Source organism: Pezoporus wallicus, unplaced genomic scaffold (assembly GCF_028554395.1).
Source record: "Pezoporus wallicus isolate ANWC-B61680 ecotype Strahan unplaced genomic scaffold, APGP_CSIRO_Pwel_v1 contig_5785, whole genome shotgun sequence".
Lineage (NCBI taxonomy): Eukaryota > Metazoa > Chordata > Aves > Psittaciformes > Psittacidae > Pezoporus > Pezoporus wallicus.
Genome location: NW_026641150.1, coordinates 4959039 through 4985098, shown reverse-complemented (window position 1 = coordinate 4985098; position 26060 = coordinate 4959039). Strand labels below are relative to the sequence as shown.

The following is a 26060-nucleotide window of genomic DNA, read 5'->3' as shown; positions in this document are numbered from 1 at the left end:
GAGCTAGCTATGGCAATAGCTGAAAGGACCAATTGAACACAGCACTTTCTACAATGCAGATGAAAGTTCAGAAACTTGACAGTATTTCAAAGGGATATGAAAGCAGATAAATGCGAGAACAGCTCATGGAAAATATTGTTGTAAAAGTGTGAGTAATAAAAAAAGATGTTTCCAAACTGCCACTATCAAGACTTAGCCTGTCAAAGTAAAAAACTGATGAAATTTTACTTTACCATTTTATTTAGAAGTATAGTGAATCATTGCACAGTACATGTTGAATAAACCATTCACGTGACTAAGCAGCGGCAGGCATGCATTTATCCAGGAACAGTACTTAAATAGGAAATACAGCTGTGAAAAATACCTGATGGAAGTATATCAACATCTGGCTAAAAAGCAGGGTCACCTACAGGCATGAGCACTTATTTGCAAGTGAATAAAACACTCCTTTTGCAGTAATGGAACTACAAAATGTTTAATGTCTTGAAAGCTTGCATTACTCTTCCCCCAAAGGGGATACTAGCACAGAAAAAGTACCACTGAAATTTCCTGCAGATAGTATTTTGTAGTGTTTTGGAGGGTTGTTTGTTTCTTTTATTTTATTATTGCTGTTGTTATTATTACTATTATTATTTTCTTTAGCAGCCTTTCAGGATATGTTTTTTGTCTTTGCACATCCTCAAAACGGCCAGTGAGGAGGGGTGAGGGGGATGGGGAAGCTGTAGCAGAGGTAAAAGGTGCTATATTTAGCTTAATATATAGGTTCCTAAACCTCCATCCTACCTCCATCACACCTGTAAAAGGGCCCTGCTGTGGGCACTCAGCAGAAAAAGCGGAGGAAGAGGCTTTTCGACCGAAGATAACCGAAAGCATCACCCACACTACGCCTTTGCTTTCGCCGGAAGGCTGCGGGAGGGAGACCCCGCCGTCTCTTAAAGGAGTTGATCCTTCCTCCCGTTGCTCGCGGGGTGCGCCCCTGGGAGCAACCCACGACGGGCTGACACACCGGCACCCTCGGTAAGGTTGGTATTACATTAACCTGCCGCCTTCTGCTGTCCCCGCACCCCGGCGGAGGAAGGGTCGGCGCAGCGCGGAGCTGCAGCTGAGCGGCCGGGGAGGAAGGAGATAAGGCAGAAGGCTGCGGGGGAGGCGGGGGGAGGCACGGGCAGCTGCGTCTTCCCTGTCTCGGAGGAGCCGGGCGCATACCTCTGCTCAGGGCATCTCTGCGGGGTGTCTCTGCGTGTTTCCGTTCCTCTCCCTTCCCACCAAGACCCATGCCTCCGGCCCCCCCTGCCTGTCCCCAGCCCTGCCTGTCCCCAGCCCTGCCTGTCCCCAACTCTAGCTTTCCTCAAGCCTGCCTGTCCTCAAGCGTGCCTATTCCAAACCCTGCCTGTCCCCAGCCTTGCATGTCCCCAACCCTGCCTGTCCTCAACCCTGCATGTCCTCACCCTTGCTTGTCCTCAACCCTGCCTGTCCCCAACCTTACATGCTCCCAAACCTGCCTGTCTTCAACACTGCTTGTCTCTTAACCTTGCCCATCCTTGACCACCCTCTCAATCCTCAACCCTGCCTGTCATCAACCTTGCCTGTTTTGCAACCCTGTCCCTCTCTCAACATTGCCTGTCCCTCAACCCTGCTTGTCCCCAACCTTGCCTGTCCCCAGCCTTGCCTTCTCTGCTTTGCTTCCCCTGCCTGTGGTGCTGTGATGCCACATTGCCCAGGCACCTCTTTCCGACTTTCTCCCATGATACACGTCTTCCTTATCACAGAAATGTCATAAATAATTTAGCTCTGAAAAAGGCTTATTTCAGAGCGCAGCCCCTCACTGGCACTGCAAACTTGCCCTCCCTGAGCTGCCCTCAGCCCTGTCCCTGACATCTAGGTGGCTTTTAAGCTTGATGGGCTTCTGAAGCGCTATTGTAATTGTAGCAGCAAAAGATGATGTCTAAAACATTTGTATATCAGCCCTCAAATACTTCATTTAGAAAAGTTAATATTTGTAATTTGCAATTACCTTTCTGCTAATATTAGCAAAACTTCATTTCTCACAACTACCTTTTCTGTTTTCCTCCCAGCAGTCAACAGTTCACAAAGTGAGAAATTCCACTCTTTCAGGAGGCTTTTCAGACTGAGCTGTCTATGTATTGACTCATTTATTGAGAGAGAGTGTTCTCTGTTTTAGTAATGAATGAGGTTCAGAAGAGTTATAAGTACACGTTGTAAGTCTTTGGAGTTTGAAAGACCACCTCTTCATCTGCTTTCCACCTGGCAAGACTTGCATAGTAAGTAAATGACTTCACTTATGCTGTTTGGAATGAAGATAGATTTTAATTTTACCAATAAATTGCAGTAATTTCTAGATCCTTTTGTGTTCTTCATGAATCCTATGCAATTTATGGCACTGTGTGGTGATATTTTAAAACAAATTAAATTCCACAAGAAGGCATTCTTAAAGAGGTAAGATTTATGCTTTCCTCCCTTGACCCCAAAATATTTGCTCAAACAGTCTGATGTTCAGAAGAAACTATTTTTTTAAAAAAGGAAGTGGCAAACCTCTGGGGCCAAAGTCAGGTTTACAAAAGTGTTGCTCAAAATGAGCTGTTCGACCAAAACTGAGGATCACTTGAAGGTACCAGCCCCCTTTCATTCTAGGAAAATAAGAAAAAATTATAACAATGTTTAAATACACACAATTATGTAGTCCATGAGGTATCATTAATGCACTTTACAGAACTTACACTTTTGGTTTGTTTGAAGATTTTGTTGGCTTCACACTGGCACAATGATTATTAAGAACCATTTTTTTGTTGTTAAAATTCCATCAGTGGTTTAAGCATATTTGAAATTTTTCAAAAGCATACTTAAAACTATTCTTGCTTTGGATCTTACAGACAACTGGGGTTTTTAGTACCTTTTTTCACTGAAACTCATTCCCCACTATTGTCTCAGCATTTTTCCCATTGTGTATTTCTGTATTTCTTCACCAGGCAGAGAATCTTTGCCTTTACTTTAAAATAACTCTCAATTGCTTTCTGAAAGCTAATAATCTTATTTGGTTCCTTGAAGAATCTCTTTACATTAGCTGACTTTCACCAAAAGCATATATCTTCTTCTCTCCTCACACCCCCACCCCCCCTTTTTTTCCCTCCTAGTGTTTCATTGAAGAGTACTGCAAACCATATGGCTCAAATGTAAATACTGTTAGCCTAGGGTAGAGCAATTTCAGGCAAATTGATCAGGTTCAACAGCAATGTGAGCGTAAGATTAAGCACCTGTGCTTTGCTCCTTAATAGCAGCCACTAATCTGATGGCTGGTTATTACTAAGTAGGTTGCATTTACTGTGTTCTTTTATCCCTGTTAAAAGAATGGAGAGCTCTGCTCTGCATTTAGCAAAACTTCAAGTGTGCTGATGTGATGTGCCAACAAAGAATGGGACTTAGAATTAAAAATCTGGTAATAAATGATATTATCTTTAGGTAGTGGATCATAGTTTCATGGTCAGCTGTATTTCTTCTGAATGTGATGGGGTGAAAAATGAAAAGCAGTTTCAAGAAATGAAAACAGAGAGAGGCCCTAATTTCCTTTTAAAGTGTAGCATTTTGAACCTCCTTGTGTAGAAGGGAACTGAAAGCAGATCTGATGGGTGTTCTCCATGACCCTTTAAAGTTGTTTGTTGCAGTATTCTGCATCCAACTTCTTCTAGCTGCTTTCTAAATCTGGATCTGTCTACCAGTCATTTTGAAAAAAGGGATGTGAAACACTTCTTTCATCTCCTTACAGTGATTTATGGGATGATGGCGTACTTGTAAAGAACTGGCAAGAATGGTAAGAGAGAGAGAACAGCTACACAGCTTAATGTCATTCTGGAATATTGCTGGAAATGCAGTAACCTCTGTTATCCATCTGCTTTAGACCACAGGAAGTTTCTGAGTGAATCTCAGGGCACTGTCTTAGAACAGTAAGTATTTCTCAAATTACAAGAGGTTTAGGTAGTAAAACCAAAGAAACTGATGGCTAATGAGATTTCTTTTGGCAGTTCTCTGTGAAATACATCTTGTGTGTGTCTTGTATGTCCATGCATGTCTGGGTCAGTGACCAAGCAAGGTTGTCTGTCTTGGATGCAGAGGTTGAACTGAACTTATCAATGTGTTCATTTTGTAAGCAAAACTGAGGCAGAGTCTTTGAACTGGCTCTGCCTTGGGTTGTGAGCTAACCTGCTGTTCTGAGAAATCTCAGAGGAGATACTCCATGCTGGTATTATTTAGTAGTGTTTTCCATTTGCCTTTAAAAGCACAGTTCACTACATAAGAAGCAACAGAATATGAGCTTCTTCATCTCCTCCCCCTCAGTGTAAATGTTAGCTTTTTAAGCTGGCACTTCTTGATTCCATAGACAAAATTGTGAGGCAAAATTTTAGATCCCATTGTTTTCCAACAGTTTCAGAATTAGCCATCAAGATGTCTGATCTATCAACATTTTATTGTTCTCACTGAAAGCAAGGAAAGTTTCTACTAGCTGTTTCTACACAGTCCAGTCTTGCAAAGTTTATACTCGGTGACGAAAAAAGCATTGTCCTATCCTGTAGGTGTCTTCTGGCTTGGGATCTAAATTTGAGTGCTTCTGCAAGATTGTCAGTTTAGTCAGAAATGTGAAATACATCTAGTGAACAAGAAAATGGAGGAAGAAAACCCTGCAGTGCTTCTGAATTTAAAATGAAGTTGCCACGAAAAATCTAGATACATTGGGGGTTGGAACTAGATGATCTTAAGGTCATTTCCAACCCTAACTATTCTGATTCTATAATTCTGTGATTACCTGATGTATGAAAATATCTCTTGTGATAAAAATGTGTAACTTTGGAAGTGTGTATTTGGAAAGGCCTCTTCAGTACCAGGCAATAGTTGTACTGCTCAGATGCCCAAAGGATTCTCTTTCACTGTACTTGTGATAAATTGTGAATCTGTTTCCCTTAGTCTTTCAGAACAAACAAGAACAATTCAGTTTCATTTTTCTGGAGAAGAAGTGAGAAATAAGAAGATGACTCTGATTTTTTTTTTAGTGCTTATTTTTGAATCTGCCACTGGTAAGTATCAATCTTCATTTCAATAGTAGAACCTTTAGAATAGTTGATGAATATGTGGCATCTTCTTGACAGTTGCTTAGAGTGAGGTAAACATTACATTTTGCAGTGAAGAACAAAACCGTAGAGATTTCGTCAATTTCAGCCGAGCTGCAGAATTGGGAAATTTGGTCCAAAAACCCCAAAATTATGAAATTAAAAGAGCAGAAAATCTACCTGGAGACACCTGATGATGTTGTGTGGGAGCATGGCTTTGTGAAAAGCCACAGCAAGGAAGAGAATGAGTCTTTTTGTGCCATTCAGAAGTGTGGTCGCAATAGTGGCTAAACAACAATAATCTCTGAGAACCTCAGGACAAACAGAGACAGAAGGCTTATGTTATTTTGACTGTTGTTTTAGACTATAGTCCCTTTTCTGTATTTTTATGACTTCCTTATGCCAAGATACATTTGGGAAATTTGTTTGGAAAAGTAGACTTTGAGACTAAATTTTACACACATAATCTCATTCCACAGCAACTTCCCCAAATATATCTGAAGCTTTAAAGAAATCTAGCTATATAATGATTTAGCTTTAATTAAGAACATAAAAAACTGCAAATGTCAATTAAAAGAATCTCTGCTTTTGTGGCAGTTGACCAGTTCTGAGTATTATCTGTAACTGTCAAGCCAAACCATATGTGAAGAATTTCTCCTTTCCCTTCCATTTGTGGCAGCTGCCGGTCTGTAGAGTGAGTCCAGATTCTGCTGGTTGTGCCCATTTGATTCTGAAACTGTTAGATCCATGTGAAAGAAACTTAGTGAAATATCTTTTTTTACCCTCCCTCTCCTTCTGGTTTTGCTTGCGTGACATAGAATGAAGACTTGGAAAACTGAGTTTTCCAGTAAGAACTACTGAAATAAATAAATGCTGCAAAACCACTCTGCTGAAAGGAAGTCGCTTTATAAGTCCAGCAGTAACACAAGTGACTTTGAAGTCAGGCTAATGTAATTTTATGAGAGAAGTGCTTGGCTTTCTAATGTATTTTTCTTCCCCTCTCTCTCTAAAGGGAAGCTGTGTCCCCTTCGTGCTTCCATTGATGTGCTAGAAGGAGAATATTTTTTCCTTTGTTATCTTGAGTCAATGCGAGAACACTTTCAGGAAGGAGCATACACAATAAACTGGTACAAAGATAATGCTGGAAAGCAGGAACTGATAAAGGAATCACACAGAATTGTTTCCCAAATGAATTTTCTGGAGTTTTGGCCAGTTGAACTTGGTGACTCTGGGAATTACTCTGTCATTCACAGGTAGGTGCACAAGCCAGTGGGTGAATATCTTGCCTTTGTGCTTGTCTATGAAGAAGATGATTTCTTTGTCTTGCTTTGTATTGTTAGTGGCATCCGTACAAAGGAGGTACATTACCTGTACAATCACCATTCAGGCAGACCTATAATATTTACAAATAGCTGTAGGCAGTTGTAGCCTTTTAAAGGTTCTGTAAACCTTTTGATAAGACAGGTAGCATTTCTGCTGGGTTGTGATTAATTACCCAAGCAAAATGAGTGATAGGCAACTCTTCTGTCCAATGCCAAGTAAAAGGAAACGTTTCCTTGTCTTCTCCACCAGATTTGTGCTTCCTTATTCTGCTGAGTGGATCTCATGCTATGAGGCCTGCCAAGTGATTTAATTGTATAGTAAAGTAACAAACAAAGAGTGGCATAGCTGAACTCTGGTTTCTGTGCAAACCTCTTCATACTTGGAGACATTCAAAGAACAGCTGAAATAAATGGATTTGGTATCTTACCGCTGTAGAACATAGTGAGTCAAAAGAGAAATAAGGGTGGGCCTCAATTATTTGGTGGTTAGCTTCATTAGAACACCATGAAAAACTAAAGGACTAAATTAAAGTTCTTATGCATTGAGTTCTTATACCCAACTTGCGCCAAAACTGTAATTGAAGCAATAATTAATTAATTTAAGCAGGTTGTTTTGGACGTAATGACTTGTGCTGTTCTTCAGGTAACATTTCCAAGGTTCTTGAGTGGTTTGTAAATTACGGGACTGCCGATACTGAAAAAATGTTCTCCACATTTCTGCAGTAACATCACAGACACAAGTTTGATAGTTCACAGTTTTGAGCTAGACTTCAGTACTTAACTTCCAAGTTAACTTGGAAGCTGAAAACTTCATGTTTTATTTTTCTATGTGTCATTATTATTATAATCTTACTTCTTGATAAAAATATGTATTTTGACCACTCTGAAACAACTTTTTTTTTTCTCCAAAGTATTTTTTTTCGTTAGGGCCATACAGATACTAATTTTTCTATTAGGATCAGAATGAAGGCACATGCCAGAATCTTGCAAATGTCGTACATGGACTTTTCACAAGTCTCACCCCTGGAGCAATAGGTATAAGGGATTTTTTCTTTTTCATGGAATTGGAATGGTATTTCTGGCTTAGTTTATATGATGGTTCTCACTATTGGCAAGCATATTAACACACACTTTTCAACAAACATTAAGATTATTTGCAGAACCGTATTTCTGCAGAGAGAGAGGACTTTTAGTAGTCTCCACTGATAAGGAAAAAGTGTGGGCTACTGTGGACTACTGCATTGGTTTATGATGCCAATTAGAATGCTATTAATTTCATTTCAGAGCATTTATAATAGATTAAAGTTTTGGTTTTGAAGGTGGACAGCTTTTTATTTTCAAATATTTAATTTAGAGGTAATTGTAAGCAATAGGGGAAATGATTTTTAGAGTGCTTGTAACTGTTCAGGCAGTTTTAGTGAACAAAGTGACATACTGCAGATTTTGAGAAAAATAAGACAACACATGTTGACAGATTTTGCAAATTGATTAAATCTCTGGATTTTATTTTTCCTTGTATGATATAATTGACAATATTCAAGAAGTGAGAGATGAAAATTATATAACAATGTTTTTACAGTGTGTTATACACTTATTTTTGACTTAAAGTATCAGATGTTTTACAGTTAAAGCAGAAGTCTACTGCTAAGGCACAGCTCAGATAGCTAAAGTGTATGTATGTCTGTGTTGGTGTGTTCACATGTTTGTTAGTATAGTAGACAGGATATACATTCAGAAATGAATAGGAATCGCTTGTAAGCCTGAGCATGTGTGCATCTTCAGCAATGTTTCTTGAAAGTAAAGGATTTCATATGCACTGTGGTAAACATTAAAACTGTGTCACACATCTTTGGCAGGATTTCTGTTTTCTGTGTTGTTTCATAGCTTATACCCTGTGGTTATCAAGAAAATAAAAGCAACCCAGAACAGAATACAAAAAAGCAGGTCATCTGGTTACTCTGAGTTGGTGACCTTGAAACTGATGGAACTTAACAGGTTTTTGAAAAAAGCAAAGGTACAGATATCCACAATAAACACATTTTAAGATCCTAATACTTCTCACATTTTCACTGCGTTTAGAACAGTTGAGAGCAGTGGGAATGCACGTATTTAGAGTTAATATTTTAGTTAGGAAAGCAGGATGATGGTTTCTTTCAGTAGATTGAAATATTGTTACAGTGAAATAGCTAAGGGATGGCTCTAGAGCTGGCTATGTATCCGGTAAATTTGGTCTGTATTCTGTAAGGGCTTTCACTTCCCTGTATCCTCTCCTGAGTGAAGCCAGTTTTTGTTGCTCCTTGGTGGGTTTGGTGGAGGGAGTTGGAAGGTTGTTAAACTAGAAATGGTTTTGTTCCCCACTGTCCTGGTTTAAACCCAGTCAGGTAATTTGTTCGCTCACTTCCCCCCCTTTTCTTTCCCTCCCCCTGCTCTCGGAGGGACGGAGAGGAGAACTGAAAAGAATGCAACACCCACGGGTTGAGATAAGAACAGTTTAGTAACTAAGGTATAACACAAATCACTACTGCTACCACCAATGATAATGATGATGAAATAACAAGGGAAGAGAATACATCATCTCACCACCAGCCGACCGATAACTCGCCCCCCCCAGCCCGACCAAGCTCTGACCGATACCTCCTCCAACGCCGCAGTCTCCCAGCCCTTCCAGCTAACTCCCAGTTACCTCCTGGGCATGACGTGCTGTGGTATGGAATACCTCTTTGGTCAGTTTGGGTCAGGTGTCCTGTCTCTGCCTCCTCCAGGCTTCCCCTCCTCCCTGGCAGAGCATGAGGCTCACAAAGTCCTTGGCCAAACCAAAACATCATTGTTATCAGCTCTGTTCCCAGGCCGAAAGTCAAAACACTGCACTGCACCAGCTACCAAGAAGGAGAAACATGACTGCTACTGCTGAACCCAGGACACCCACAGATTATCACTAAACTATCTCAGCCGGTGAAAACTAGGCTATAAATGCAATGGCTTAAATACTAGCATATTAAACAAGACAACTTTGCATTTTGGGGGGATTGAAAATCATTTATATGGTAGACAAGTAGAAATTATGTAAGGCCAAATATAATTAATCTTAGTTTGCTTAGATACAGTTTTGTCACTCTCCAGGGAGCTGCTCCTTGTTTTGGCACATCAGGTAGAGTGTCTTGACCCACTTTGGGTGAAATCCTCATATTTATTGAAGTGATTTCACAAAATATGATCACAGAAGAAAGCATCTGGAGTGATAATGCTGAGGAGAACACATGGCTTTATTGATCCTTTTCTTCTATCTGCTGAATCTAGATAGTAAAATTGTATGTATTTTGTAGCTAGATCTGTAATTGCCTCTCCAGCAGTATTCAGATACTAGTATGATGCCTAAAGAAACACACAGACTCAGTGGAATTAATTGGAGCTAACTTTTAGGTCTACACCTAGACCTATCGTAGGTACCTGTTATCATGAGGGAGAGAGTGTCCTTCCTGGGGCACAGATTATCTTGTCCTAAACCAAACATATAAAATAGGTCATGTAAACTGCACTCTAAAAGGGTGGCTATTGTTCCACTGCTGAGTATGATTAGTAGCTCTAATTTAAATGTGTAAACATGATGTTGAAGAATTGGTGAGAAGGACTTCAACTCCACCCCCCCCAATACCCATGCAAGAGCAGCACTGATGAAAAAATTTTGATAAGGTTTTTCCTGTTTGTGACACCTCAGTTAACTGATTGAGAAAACAAACCACTATGTTTTGATTTATACTGTCAATTGCAATTATGAGTAATGAATATCTCAAGTGAGTAATGAGAACTTGGGTAGGCTGAAAAAAAGCTACAGTGTGAAGACAGTGAGCAAAATAAGTAAGTATGCCTGACTGGGGAGCTTAAAAAGGAGGAAAACAAAAACAATCCCAAACTGGGTCTAAATTCATCATATAAATGATGTCCTAACAGTTCTTCCGAATTTTTAACAGTAAAAGGCATGTATTTAAACTGATACACTTGTCAGGCTTGCTTCTCCATTTCAACTGCTTTGTTCCCTTAGCACTTCTCATCCTTCTTTACTAGTTTCAGTTCTCCTGGGAATGATTCCTTTTTCTTTTCTTGGAGACAGAAAGATTCAAGCAAATTTATGAAGTGATGACTTACGCTGGAGGGAAGTGCTCTGTGCTGCTTTTGCTTTGTCAGAACTTGTTCAGTAAAAAATGGGAGCTTTATACATGAACTGTGAAATCTCACTTATAAACTTACAGCAGCATATGACTTTCTCTTAAGTCCTAACTTTGCAAAAGTTATGCCAACTTTGCCAAACTTAAGCTGGAAGTCCTCCAGCTTCTTTTTGCTTGGTAGTCACGTATTTGGACATATCCAGTAATGGAATAACTCACAGCTATGTTCTGATTCTTTAGAGGAATATGTGGATAGAACACCGTAGATATCTGAGTGACAATGTTCAGCTCCTAGATATTCAAAAGAGGCATTTTTTGAGCATATTCACCTGATCTGCAGATCTCTGATCTGTGCAGACTGAAAGACAATGAGACGAATCCTTTCCAAAATGCCTTGTTTTGCAGGCATGCTTGAATCCATAAATGATTCTGTCATTCATGAAACTTGCATAGTTTAGAAATATTTCCAAAATATTGGTGATTGTCTGCATGCTATCAAAAGAATGAATAATGTTGCTTTGTGAACAGTAGCAGAGTTGACCATCTTGTTACTGTTTTAAACCTTATCATGGCACAGGAGAGTAAGCCTGAAAAATCACAAGCTGATTCAAGGTCCTAAACCTCTTTTATGCTCATTTGTAACTATACATGATGACACAGATTCTTGCATCCTTTTTTCTGGTCGGTACAGCATACATTGTCATATTTCATAGATGCAGCTGTATTGTCAAATGTTTTGTGATAGATGATTTGGTTTAGAAAACCTCCTTTGTTGTGGGAAACGCATATTTGGGAGTGGAAAAGTAATAAAGAGGAATATAAGTAATTAGGTCACTGTAGATGTACTTTTTACCTAACAGATGTATTAAAGAATTGATTTGTGTTTTGCTGTGTAATTCACTAAACTCCTAAAACTGATTTTGCTAACTTTTCTTTCATAGCAGTGGAAAACAAAATCTCACAATTCAAAAGTGGACCTTGAATGTACTTGAAAGAAACAAAAGCAGCTGTTTCAACAAAAATCATTTAACTACAGAAATTAAAAATGCTGGAACTGGTCATTCACTGAAATGCAGTGATTTGTCTGTCACTGAAAATAACAGCATAACATGGTACAAGGTAATTACTGCAACTGTCACTCAAATAATTGGCTGTAGAAACAAAACATCTGATTGCAGCAAAAATTAATTACAAACAAATTTTTAGAAGCATCTATAAACCTTGGAAAGCTTTAAATTCTCAGATTATTAGGGAAAAATACATTCAGAAATAGGTACAAAAGCAAATTTTTCTCTGCTTTCAGATTTGTTAGAAAAATGTACCTGTAATTAGAAATTTTTAATAAACTCATAGTTTGGAATGGTAAAAGATCTGGTGCCCATGGCTGTCTGCTGATTTAGCTAGCAGATGGATTATGCAGCTGGATTATCCAGCTGCTACTATGCTGATACAGATATTATACTGACTCTAAATAAGGTGCCAAGATGTTTGTTTTACAGTTGGCATGTACTTGTAAAGTAATTGCAAACTTTTCAATTTTGCTGTTTCTGAACACTTTTTACAAAATATGTAACAGATCCATTTCTGTTCATTTTAGGCATATCACTAAACTTCTCTCTATCAGATCTTGACAGATCATAGGTGATAGCTGTGCAAGCACCTGTAACTGTTGGGTATTGTGCTCAACCATTGGATGAAACACCCTGCCCCTATACTTTGCCTTATGCAGTGCTCCTCATTCCTCTCTGGTGTCCTGGCTAGAGTAACAGACCTGGTTCACTCCATGTTGAATAAGTTTCAGGAAGAGACTTTGGCTGCTTAAGTACAGGCATATGGTTTCTCTCTACCCTAAGTTGAGATAGAACAGATGCCTTTTGTATAAGAGAACGAAATATTGCTTGGTTTTCATAGGTATTTCACTTTGCATGTTCTATGAAATAATAAAACCCCCCGAAAAAACCCAACCCAAGGAACCAGTGTTTATTTTGGGGGATAGGGAGGTTAACAAGTCTGAGTCCAGCTCTTGACATCCTCTGAGATGTTCATTTTCCCTATTATTGAGACATTTTACTTTAACCTGAAAGATCCTTCTAAGTCTAGACAGCTTTTGGCCACAAGAAGGTGACACCTACAGAGCCAAGGAATCATTCTGAAGAAAATAGATAAGTGCATTTAAATTCCCAATACAACATTTTTATACCCAGATGCTTACTTAGAATTGCAGAGCTCTCAACTTCTAATGGGTTAAATGTTCAAGTGTTGCATTTAAATCAACATGTCTGAAAATTGGGCCCCCACCTCCTTTGGGTCAGGTAAATGTCATTGAGATAGTAAAAGAGTGATGATGACATGGTTTCAAAAACAGTTTTTAACTTCTTTAAGGTTTTGAATGTATGTTTGCTACAGAATAATATTTTCTGTCTTTATTGGTGCAGGACTGTAAGAACTATGAAAATGCAACAGAGCGGGAACTGGATTTTGAAACCTTAACAGTACAGCACTCAGGGATATACACCTGTAAAATTTTAATCAGCCATGAAGGAAAGATATACCACAGCACAAATACAATTAAGCTGGTAGTAGAAGAAGGTAAAAAAGTTTTATAAAATTTGGAAGTATGCTTTTTGGTTCTTTCTACTATGGAGATTTTTAATTACATTTCTTATTTGATAAATACATACCTCGGTGATCAAATCTGGTTTGAAATATTCACAATAATTTCAAAAATAAAAAGAAGTTTGTGTGACATTACCAATTGGAAAATTTATTTAGTATGTTTTCCCTGCATTGTTTTATTTTTAATTTCAAAATTAGCTGCTGTAAGTCAGTCATACAAACTTACTAAGAGTTTTGGGGAAGAGCATTTCAAACACTGTAAGTTGCGCACTGTATAAAATATATGCATTTGAGAAAAATTCAACAGGACATACTGTGTTTTAAACTACTCAATTATGCCAGAGTCCAGATAGTATTCTTTGAATTAAATGAAATGTATGCAATTAGTTTTAGAAATACGTAATTTTCACTGTGATAGAATGTAAATAAGCTATTACTTCAATGCAATACTTTGTGTTTTAGATGCACCAGAGACTGTAACTTTGGAGATAGTTGGACGCCATGAAGAAATTGAAACAGAAATAGGTATGAAATCAGTACAAGAATCTTTGTGATAGCTACTGCACATATATGCTTTTTTTCTGATCTCCTTATGGTTGATGGCCTGGTTAAGTGTAATAAAATCAAGAACTGTTTGATTCTCCTAGATCTGATCCATCCTTACATCTGGTTATGTTTTTGTTTTGCCAAATGTATTCCACGGTTGATATACAAGTACACTAAATGTGCTCGTTTATAGAGGTAGAAGCTGATGTTGCTGCTATGACCAGCAAGAGAAAGTGGTGGTGATGATAAATAATCTCTCCATGGATTTCTTTTTTAGATAGCTAACCCCACAGAATAATGTGTGAAAGACATACAGTTTGTTCAGTGAATACCAATAATGAGGAATTCCCTTAGTACCTAACTTAGTTGAGGATGTTATTCTGCAGGGAAATGGATAGTGTGAGGGCTGAAAGTCCTGGTAATGTGAACATGAAGATCTGTCACTGCTTCAAAGAATAGATCATATTGTCAAAAGCCAAGACCTTAACCTTGCTTTTGGCTGGGAGTAGGTTAGATAACATGGTCTTCAGTCTTCACACAGTGTTGGAAAGGTTCCAGGATTTTATAAGGCTGTAATTAAATTTTAGAACATCTATAAAACATTCTGAAGGGGTTGCAAAGTCCAGAACAGAGCACTGCTCATGGGGTACATTGCCTGGAAAGCTGTCATTTTGCTGCACTGCAAATGTGAAAGGTCCTTCTGACTAGATCTTTTCATGTTATGCTTTTTTTAGGTAAAGAAGAGATACTCAATTGCACAGGATTCTTGGGTTATTATATGCCAGAAGATGCCAGCCTCTACTGGTTAATTAATCAAGAGTTTCCAGAAAAATGTACAGGTATCCCCGAGACAGACCCTTCAATATGTGAAGAAGAATGCAAAAAATTACAGTAGGTTTCCTGAGAATACTGCGTTTTTGTTTGTATGTGACAATGTCCTGTACTTTGTGGAACTGCGAAGTCAGTAAAACCTCGGTCTGAGATTACTTTAGAACCTTTTCCTCAAAATCTGCCTCTGGGCTACTTGTAGGCTTCTGTACAGATAGCGTTGCTAACACCATTCCTTGTTGCAGGCTGGGAAACAAGTTCTATGTCACAAGGCTACTACAGATTAAAAAAGTAACAGACGAGGACATGCGTCATAATTTCACCTGCATGTTGCAAGCTGATGAAAGAACACAAATAAAAATAGTGAAACTGAAGAAAGGTACAGTTTAATCTGTGAATAATACTTTCTCAATTACTAACTATGCCAGCCTTCTCAGTCCTGACGGCAGGGTACTGATTACAGAACATCTTTCCAAGTGTCGGTGTGCTTATGAAGGGCATGGCCCATCTAGTGCTGGACCTAACAACCCCCCGGGTGATTCCTCCTGCTCTGAGACAGGGGCAGCAAGAGCTGCTGCTATGTCACCTAGAGCAGCTGTGTGAGGGATCCATAGGTCAACTCTGGTGCTGTGAACACAGATGGGGAGGCTGCGCTATGCTCCAGCTGACAGATCCCTGGGTGCCACTTTGTTAGATCCCATCACAGAATGTTCCCTGTCCCTTCCTAATTATTAGATTAGTGGGATCATGGGGGTTAACTAACCAAAGTTTGGTGCAGCCCAAAGTCTGTTATTTGAATCACTTTGCCTATTAAGCAGCTCTAAAATTCCCCCTCCCCCTCCCCTCCCCCTCCTGAAAGGTCAATCTTTTATATTCCTGATAATGCCTGAAATGTTCTGGACCACAGTTTCTCTCTTGTCAGGGATTCTATCCTTCTAGCTATGGAAATCTGACATCTACCATATAGCACTACTTCACATTTATAGTCCTGACAGCCTGGAGATTTGTGGCAAATGGGAATTCCCCTTCCCTTCCATCTCTCTCAGACCTTTCCGAGCTGTACTGGGAGCAAATACGTGAAAATAGACTAGTCAAAAGATGTTGCATTTTATAAACCAAATGAAAGTCTGACTACAGTGAGCATGATTTCAAAGTGCTTTCACAAAGACTTCACATATTTAAGGGTAAAAAAAATCTGTATTTTGAACTTAAAAGACAAAGATAATAGAATAATAATTAAGGGGGGGGGGGGGGGAAGCCTGAAAGAGACTAAAGATATAGAAGGGGTAAAAAAAATTATCTATCTTGGTCAAAGGGATTAAAGGGATCATTACAGACTGTTATGGATAGATGGAGACGCGGGTGAAAGGTAGAGAATAACAGGAAATAATAAAGAACTTGAAAAATCTCATCATAAAAGGAGGTGACCACCAATTTGGGATGCTTTACTGTAGTGTCAGTCTTGATCCCACATACAGTTCATTTATGTGTGTGGTGTGCATGTGAACACATGCAAGGTTGTTCATCCAGTTTTTAGAGTAATCCATGTTCTGTAGTTCTCCATCTCAGGACAAATGGCATGCATATGTGCTTGAAGCATTAACAGGAAAGTATTCACACCAACACTGAGATTTTCTGGGGGTGATTTTAAGATGCCGTCAGTACCGAATAGACTAATCTTGTAATCTCGTCATATAGTACCTTTTGTTAAGGCTGTAATTTCCTGGGTATCTGTTTTACAGGGAACACCCAAGATCTGCCTGTGCACATTTTTACAACAGGAATGGTCCTTGCTGTGCTATTTCCATGTGTTGCTGTAGCTTCAGTGTTTGTCTGTGTGATGTTTAGAGTCGACTTAGTTCTGTTTTACAGGAACGTATGCAGAAGAGATGACACTGCTAGAGGTATGAGTTGGCTAATGTTGGAATAAGTGTATTGATTAAAAAATAGTTTCTGGTAGGTTCTCTGAAACAATCATCTGAGGAGCAGACAAAATAAATCCAGGAGTTTTGTGCCTAGAAACAGCAAAAAAATATGTAAAAGAGAGCTTGATGGTCAGGTGCTAAAATAAGTTTGTTATACACCTGGGGCAGTAACAGCAAATAAACACAGTGAAGAAGCTGCTCCTGGAGCAGGTAGTGGAAGGGACGTGGTTAAATGCAGTTCAAATGTGCCCTGTTCTGCCATATTCTTCATCACAAAAGTTGATGAAGGTGGAGAATTATGTATCTGTAAAGAGGATGAGCACTCTAGAGTTGTCAGACAGGCAGATTGGCATGAATTTGTTTTAAATTGGTTAAAATGCTTCCTCAACTGTAGAGGCCACCGCAACGTTTATACGTATAACATCACAATGTTTGTCACTAAAAGCACTTGGGAGCAGGAGGGCACACTACCAGTAATCTACCAGGCATCGTTGCTGTGACCTTCAGTTAAGAAGCAAGTCTAAGAGTCACCCAGTTCTGTGTATAATTTTTCTGAAATTGGTGTGAAAAAATATTGTTGTATACATATACCTGCTTTTTTTAGCCCTCCTTATTCTCTAAATCAGCTTGAATATACTGTGGTGGTTGAGATGTCTGCCAATATTATTTATCTGCTGATGTTAGCTATCACTGTGTACGCTGGCTTACTGGGAGGATCTCTGAGGACCTGCACTATGCCACCCTAGAGGAACTAGCTGTCTGATACTAGGCCATGGATTTCCTACTCCTAGAGCTTTTGCATGTGTAGGGTTTCATGGACTTTAGTTTGTGCTCTGTCTTATGAACTATATGTATTAAAGTATCCAGAAAGGGAAACAAAGAAGTACTGTTTAAGGTGTGCAAAGCTATGTGCACCACTGTATCAATTCAGATAGTTTTCTATGGCAAAGCTGAATTAGATATCACTCAGTGGGGCAGACCGTTCCCGGATTTCACGTTTGTAAATTACTGCCGAAAGCATGGCCAGACGTTGTATACTCTCATAGTTAAAATAATAAATTGATTTATTCTCTTTTGCCAGTACCCATTCTACAGAACTACTTGATAGTTTTGCACAAAGAGTAAAATAAATGTGTGTGTCTTCAATATCATTTAAATACAATTCTTACCAGGTTACAGGCACAGTTTTGCTTCCCTTAATTTTCTTTATCATCACACATGTGACATTAATTAGTTAAACTAATCTGATTTAAAAAAAAACACCTTAATGTAGGAGGGGTATTTTTTTTCAAATGTTTGCCCAATGCAATTAGAATCTTTTGTATCAAATTTAAATTGATTCATATTTTTTGTCTGTTTGTTTCAAGACTGTTCAGGGTATCAAAGTAGTTTCTAGATGATTTGGTACTGAGACAATTACTTTGAAAACCAGAGTGGTGGATCAGGTCCATGCTTCTAATGGTTCCTAACAAGACAACAATTGGTGATTTCTTTCCAGATGGAAAAGAATATGACGCATTTGTGTCTTACCTGAAAGACTGTGTTTCTCCTACTGAAGAAGAGAGAGAATTTGCTTTGAAGATACTGCCCATGATACTAGAAGAAAATTTTGGGTACAAGTTATGTATATTTGAGAGGGATGTATCCCCTGGAAGAGGTAAGTGCATTGAATATTCTTGTCATTAAATAGGCACATCATTTTCTCACAAAGGTAAAAGTGTGTAATTAGAAGGAATTCTCTCAAATGTGTTCTGTGTTTTATATTTAATCTAGACTTTGTGCATGCAATGTTCACATGCACACATTTTACTTGTTTTATAGATATTTTTATGAACTCATGTACCCCTAGACACTCACATACACACATATCTTTAATTACACAATACCAAGATAAACAGATGAAGAAGCTAACATGGAGAAAGATAAGGTGAGAATATAGATGATGTCAGATGTTTCACAGTAGTAGCGCTTTTGCTCTGCTTTTGCTGAGAGCAGGTGCCTACAAATGAACTCTTATTTAGTGCACAGAGTAGGTGGTGTCTCTGGTACTAGTTATTAGATAACTTGCATGTTTTTACTGTGTCTTCAGTGTGGTGGTTGAAACCGTTTTGTGGATGTAAAGGGTGTCATAACAAAATAGAAATGTGAACATGGAATTCTGTTTCTCTAAATGGCCTATGGATAGATAGCCTTTTGCAGATGCTTGGAAAAAAGGTACTAGGGGCTTCGAATTAGTCCAAAGATCTAATTGAGGAATAGGATTTAATTGTTAAAACCACAGAACAATAAGGTCAGCCAGCTTTCTTCAGGCAGCATCTTGTCTCCTTCTACCAATTCCTGACATAGTTTTTTAATCTGAGAGGTACCACAGCTCTCCCAGTAAATGTTTTTTCCAGTTATTCTCTCCCCTTAGGTACTAAAAAAAAGGCTTTCCGAAGTGTTCAATCTGATTCTTTCAATAGTTTTAACTTACTTCCTTTTCTCTGGTCTGATCCATTATGAATATAGAAAGCAGAGTATTTCCTTCTATTTACAGGACCTTTGGTGTGTTGCAATACTTCTATTAGCCTCTTTCTCCTCTCAATTTTCTCTTCAGGTTACTCGCACAGTTTGCTTTGCCTTTCCCTACAGGGCACATTTTCTACACCTCTGATCTCTGTAGACTGTGTCCCATGGTGATGAAGCAAGCACAGGAAGTTGTGCCTGAGAATTCAGTTTGGTGCTTGGTTGTTTGAAGGGTATCACTATTTGATTTCATTCATTGCTTGTCATGATAAATGTCATGGATCTGAAACACAATTGTAACTCATTCTGACATCACATGCTAGTCTTCTCAGCCTTGGATTACTGGCAATAGATTTCAGTATTCTGTGATGTAAAAGAAGGAGTAACCTGAGGATTATACTGAATATTTTGAGAGAGGTTGTTGTTGGTGTCTTTCTGTGGAATCACTCCAATGGTATCTATTACAAAAGAGCAAAGAGATGTCTTGTTGGAGGAAAAATACATTCTGCTGTCACCTTGTATCCATCTGACTACCAACAGCTGTCTAGGATAGCTGGATACTGAATGTGGGTTCTTTTGTCTGCTCCAGAGAACAAGCTTTGGCCACACCTGAGCTCATTTTCATGGACTCTTAATCTATAATGCATATTAATCTTTCCATAGGGACAGAATGCTTACATGTCTCCTCTATAGGAGCATTATAAGGGAAGCATTTTTGGTACATTTTTGACTGTTAATGGATAAGTCAATTCAGTGCCTATCCTTTCAATTTAGTTTAATAATACGTTTATCTTTAATTTGCAGCGGTTGTTGATGATATCCATTCATTCATTGACAAAAGCCGAAGATTAATCATTATACTGAGCCAGAACTACATTTCTGACAGAGCCATATATGAACTTGAAAGTGGACTGCATAAGGCCCTAGTTGAAAGAAAAACTAAGATCATATTAATTGAGTATATGCCAATAAGTGACTACAGTTTCTTGCCAGAATCACTGTCTCTTTTACCATCAAAGAGGGTTGTGAAGTGGAAAAAGGATAAATCTCTTCCTGTGAATTCCAGATTTTGGAAGAACCTTCGGTACCTGATGCCAGCAAAACCTGCTAAGTAAAACATCAAAGGTCACTATAATAATCTTGACCTAGGCTCACAAGGGGCTCAACCATGGACTGAGGGCTGTGAATTTAATGGAGTTGTATAACAATTCTGGAGGCAGAAGACTATGCATTTTGCTAACTACTAGAAAACACAAACTGCACACTTGCTTTGGAAAGACAGTGTTCAGAAGAGGTCAAGTCTGGGATCTGAGAAAAATGTAGAAATTGCTACAGTGGCCAAGATGCTAAATGTTATCCCAGAGAGTTTCCTTAACAACCTGCACAAGAAGCAGGAATTCCATTCTGCTTAGGACTTGCCACATGGCACAAAACGCAATGCAGGACATTTTGATTTCACATTTTTCAGTAATGTAGAATGATATGAATTATACTTCCATACATTTTGAGTCCCCTTAATAAACGTATCTCTATTTGACACGTATTATTATTTAGATGCTTTTCATTTTGTATTTTGGATTTTCCTAAGGACCTTGCTTGGGAGCAGATTCAAACGGCTCCTGCCATATAGAGCTTTGCATGCAGGCTTTGGGCAACATCAAGCAGAAAAAATCAAATGAAAACAGAAAAAAAAGAGGCTGGAAAGAGTTAGGGCAGATTTGGTCCTACTGGCAGTATTCGCTACAGAGTTGTACGTAGTCTGGAAAAGCCAAATGGGGCTGATTTGGAGGAATGGTAAAGATTGTTTCCATCCTTCTGTTTCACTGAGAATACTGTAAATGCTCATTTTGGTAGGGAGAGGAGGGGGTTGAGCTAGAGATAATAGTTTTTTGCTCATGAACACTGATATCTACATTATAACATGAGCTGCCTTTAGCTGAGGGATGTAGGGGATTTACATGAAAATGAGCTCTTCAGTATGTACATACACTCCTAACCCTTTGGAACATTTGTATTTAGTATTATTTTTTAAAACAAACATAGTAATATCATTCAAAAACCGTACTAATCCTCCCTTATTATTAGTTGCCTGGCAGAATATACTAATCTGACATAAATTTGATAAAATGGATAAATCTGATAAAATGGAACCGTATTTCCTTCTAGTGCCAATGGGGAGAAATCAATAGAGAATAATTTTGGAAGATCTTCTGTCAGTTTGCTAGGAGACCATCAAGGTTCAGCTCATTCTCCTCATTATCTTGCATTCAACTAAAGCTACTTCTGAGGAGGCATTTCTTTGACACCGATACTTAGTGCTGCTGTAGTGGAGGGTCTTTGTTACCTTCTCGGTGTACTTGAGAACACAACTGGAGTGCTGGATGTGTCCTAAAGGAAACACACAGCTAATTTGTGAAGGATGGTCTAGAATTCTATGTGTCACACCCAGATATCAGTAGACTGTATAACCTAATACAAAATGGACAGAGGTTTGTGTTTAGATATTGTTCAGACACCTGCTGTGACAGCAGAACCAACACCACTGACTCAGTGTAGAGATAATCGGAATGGAAAATTTCTTACCCACTGGTGTTAACCATAGCTGGGCAGAGGAGGAGGTGACATGTAAATGTGTCAAGGCAGAAGAGTACCAGAATACTAAAGAGATGGAACCTCCCAGCAATATAAGACTACACTACACACACACTGAGATGGTGCATTCCCCCTCCCTGTTCCTTGGGTGGCAAAATGCTTGAGCGAAAGTGAGATGGACAAGGTAAGACTGAATTTCCACAGGGGTGGGGAGGCACAATTTCCTGGAACTATAGCATCAAATATCAAATATGATATCTGTGTGTGAGTAGAGAAGGAGGAGAGAGAAAGGAAGCAGGGATGGTACTCCGGAACCATCCTTTACCCTTTCCTTTAAAAACTTGCTCTAGCAGCAACGGATAAATTTGAACCTGGGAAGTGAGGCTGCTTTTTAGTGTATACATGACTTTTACAAAAGAGGAAAGGGTGAATTGGAGCAGAGGCTCAGCCAAATATTTGGTACTATTTGATAAGATTTTCATCCAGTCTGAGTAACCAGTATGACATACCACTCAGTCTTTTGGCAGCATGGTTTTCAAAACTTTATGTGACTGGTGCTTCTGTTGTATTTCTAAAATCTGCTCTTAAAGTTGGACTGCTCTACTTCTTTTATTGAATGCAATAAACCCATTACTTTGACAGTACAACAGTGGGGACTTACAATGAATGAGTAGACACATTTTGTGTCCTTAAAATGTGTCTTTGGGAAAGAACCATCTTTTCTGTCTGATAGCCTGAGCAATGGCTTAAAAGCAGCATAGGTTGACTTTATCTGTGTTGCACTTTCTAATTCCTTCAAGGGAAGAGGAAAATACAGTGTTTCTTCTAGGCAGAAAGGACACCTTCAAAAAGCTGAATTCTTTATAGTGAAATGTGCGAATATACATTGGAGCCTTTTGTAATTCATAAACCAGACATATATTTGGTACTGGGGCAAAACGCTAAGTATTTTAGGAGACAGTCACCAAGTTTAATCATCAATGGGGTTTGTTCTGGAAAAGGCAGAGAACTAAGTACACTTTGGAAGCGGAGAATACAAATCCTGTATCTCCAAATGCTCAGAACCCAACAGAATCAAGCATTAGTACTGGCCATTGCATAAAAGAATATGTACATAAGAAGAGGCAAGATTGAAATCTCCTGTTCTAGAGCAAAAAACCATTGTTTAGCTTCTTGTGGAAACAGAGAAATTGACCCAATGTGCAGTAAGGAGGGTGAACTTCACACAAAAAGAAGGAAGTCCTACTGCTCCTGAAATGACTGGTGCAAACTGCTGAACCTGTATATTTTACAACCTATTTTTGTTGTTGTATTTTGTTGTTGTATTATTACTACAATATTTTTCAACCCCTATTGAAATAGGGAGAACTGGGGTCTGAGTTGATGACAAAGTGCTCTCAGATGCTTTTGTGTAGTTTGAGTCACTGTACAGCCTGTCTTTTTTAGGGGATTTACATCCATACAGGAAGCCTGCAAGAGGGGGTTGCACTGTGTGGGACTGTATATGCTTAATGCTCTGCTGCTTAGTGGGGCTAAGGGGGCAAGACACAAATAGCCCACATTGATCAGGACTTCTCTTTCTGCCAAAGCTATGGCTGGGGTAACCAACAAGGCTTAACTGGGAGGACACAGATAGAAAGTAATAGCGTGTCACAGCCTTCTTATAATGCCAACTTTCAGTGGGTGTGGAAAGTAGCTGAGAGGCTAGGAGTAAGGAGAACTAGGCTCTTATAGTGGATATTACCCAGTATTGAACAGAATTGTGGTTCTTTTGTAAATTTCAAATATTACACTTTTTTTTTTTTTTTTTAACCACCTAATAACAGCATTTAGGCAAAAAAAGAAAAGTCCCAAAATACTTTTACCCTTCCTCCTCTTAAATGAAACAAATTAAAAAGTCCAATGCTTTTCTTCACACAATGCAAATATAAGATTTTTAGAACCCAAAAGGCTTTGATTTTTTAACTAAGGACAAAGTATTTTCCCTTGTTCTTTTTACAAGAAAGTTACCAGGAAATTTTGAACCTAACAGAACTAAACTGAGAAAGGAAGGGATGATGACAGTGAGGTAAAGGAAATTCCTGTAAAGGAAACAGACTCAACACAGTGAACAGCTAGAACTAAACCACATTTCTTACCCCATAGTGTAGGATGTGCAGGTAAGATTTTCAGATAATATATTTTTTTTTTATTATAACTTTTATCTTTGGATTTTACCCTACCCCATCTACTTCGTAGGTGAGTTGATTTATTATCTTTGAATGTGCATTTTAAAGTAAATCAGTTTTAGTTGCTTAGTCAGACAAAATGGTAGGGTCTAGTAAGTACCTTCAGTAGGGCTAGGGTAATTTTTTTTCTTTATAGGTATGGTGAAGCTTTCTTCTGTGTGATTATTACTAATCTTACTCCTAGGTTCAGATTAAGTTTGGTTTTCCACCGTTGTAAGTCCAATACCAGACGCAGGAGTTGATAGCTCTGACGCAGAGTGAAGTGATTTTCATCCGAACGGGAGTAGTAGATTGTAAGATTGTGGCATGCCACTCTGTACTAGACTTCAGAGATATCATGAATCGTGGTGCAGCTCTCAAGAAGTTGATCTTCTGATTCTTGTGCTTATATTTTAAGCAAATACACACAAAATGCTATGGAATAGAGATTTATTGGTTTTTTGTGAGAGTCCGCTAAGAATTTAAAGATATGCAAAATAATACAGTTTTTATTCTTCTCTTGTACATTTTTTCACCACAGGAAGTTGTGTTAAGGCCACATTAGTTTCCTTTGTATATGAGTTTCCAACTAAATGGCATCCTAATTCCCTACACTAAGGATACAGTAGTATGGGTGGGTACATGAAAGGAGAAGGTGGAGAGACTCTTGGTAATATGTTTCGAGAGTAGAGTGCTTTTTTTTTTCTTGCAGATACTAACCAAGATAAAATGAGTCATTGATTATATCAAGTTACTGATTCATCTTCAGACCCTGTGTAGTGAACTGGATGGTCAGTTAAAGATTATCCTGCTTCAAGTACCCCGCCTTTGGTAATTGCTGTCTGCTTCTGCTATGAATTTGTCTTCTTGTCAAACACATTTGAAAGACAACACTTATCAATTTCATGCACTACTGTACTTCTTAAGCACTATAAAAATTCAAAGATTACAAGGTTCTCTAAGAAAAGTGTCATCAGTTAACAAAAATAAATTGGCAGTGGTGCATTTTCCCATGGCTAGCAGAAGAAAACTGAAAATTATACAGATTGCTAACCAAACCTGTAACATTCATTAGCTAACCATCTCTACACTTCTTCCACATTTGTGTTGACCTGTTGAGCTTGAAGGGCTAACAATATTGTTAGCATGGCAATAAACTGAAGAGCAGAGAGATTATACATCACTGGCATTATTAAATACATTGTGAATGGTGACTTGTTTTGCTACAGGTAGCCTGTGTGTCCCCAGACAAATGGGCAGCTGGGAAGTAAATGCTTCCACTGCCTATCTTGTGCCATGTCAGGCACCTCTCAGGTAGCTTCTCATGGCTTAACAGGTTGAATGAATCACCAGAAAGGATTGCAGCTGTTATAGGAAAGGGCCTGGATCATTTGCCTGGGATCAACGGAGTGGAGAGGACAAAGAAATAGAGGAGACCTTCCACTTTTGATAATACTGACTGACTGCATCAGCTCACTTGCAGCACTGAATTACACACAAGGCCCTTGGGTCCTGCTTGCTGCCAACACCAGTATGTCTGTCCTGGTTTTGTCTGGGATGGAGTTATTTTTTTTCCTACTAGCTGGTATGCTCCTGTGTTTTGGATTTAGTGAGAGAACGATGTTTTAGTTGTTGCTGTGTAGCACTTACCCTGATCAAGGACCTTTCAGTGTCCCGTGCTCTGCCAGTGAGGAGGGGCAATAGAAGCTGGGAAGTAACAAAGACAGGACACCTGACCCAAACTAGCCAAAGGGGTATTCCATACCACAAAATGTTATACTCAGTGTATAAACTCTGGGGAGTTGATCAGGAGCCACAGATTGATGTTTAGGGGTGAGCTGGTCATCAGTCAGCGGGTGGGAAACAGTTGTGCTGTACATCACTAGTCTTTATAGGGTTTTATTTCTCTCTTTTTCCTATTATTATTATTTTTATAATTATAGCATTTTAATTTATTTCATTTATTAAACTGTTCCTATCTCAAGCCACAGGTTTTACCTTTTTCTGATTCTGCTTCCCATCCCATTGGGGAAGGCGAGTGTAAGCCAGCGGCTGAGTGGTACTTATATTGATGATTTAGACCATGACAGTGTCTTTGCCATGTGGGCTGTTGGGTGATATAACTCATCCTTTGTTTTATACAGTATTAATAGGGGTAGAGATGCAGCCCTAATGAATGCCCTGAGAGAGGTCTTTGCAGTTGTCATAAACCCAAATTCAAGAGTAAGGATCCATTGAT

At 38.8% G+C, this 26060-nt stretch overlaps 1 protein-coding gene across 2 annotated transcripts; it reads left to right on the top strand.

Annotated features, from left to right (window-relative positions):
* The first annotated feature begins 2066 nt into the window (after positions 1-2066).
* On the top strand, positions 2067-20565 carry IL18R1 (interleukin 18 receptor 1). Of its 2 annotated transcripts, XM_057422344.1 has the most exons (12): positions 2067-2282; positions 3782-3959; positions 4975-5084; positions 6130-6370; positions 11544-11721; positions 13038-13191; positions 13681-13743; positions 14499-14655; positions 14838-14971; positions 16335-16496; positions 18016-18174; positions 19827-20565. In XM_057422344.1, exons 3-12 carry the CDS (start codon positions 5039-5041, stop codon positions 20135-20137), a joined length of 1605 nt encoding a protein of 534 aa, XP_057278327.1. In that variant the 5' UTR covers positions 2067-2282; positions 3782-3959; positions 4975-5038; the 3' UTR covers positions 20138-20565. The 2 variants fall into 2 exon arrangements, with proteins under 2 accessions (XP_057278327.1, XP_057278328.1); XM_057422345.1 differs by lacking the exon at positions 2067-2282 and having other exon boundaries at positions 3643-3959.
* The last annotated feature ends 5495 nt before the right edge of the window (positions 20566-26060 follow it).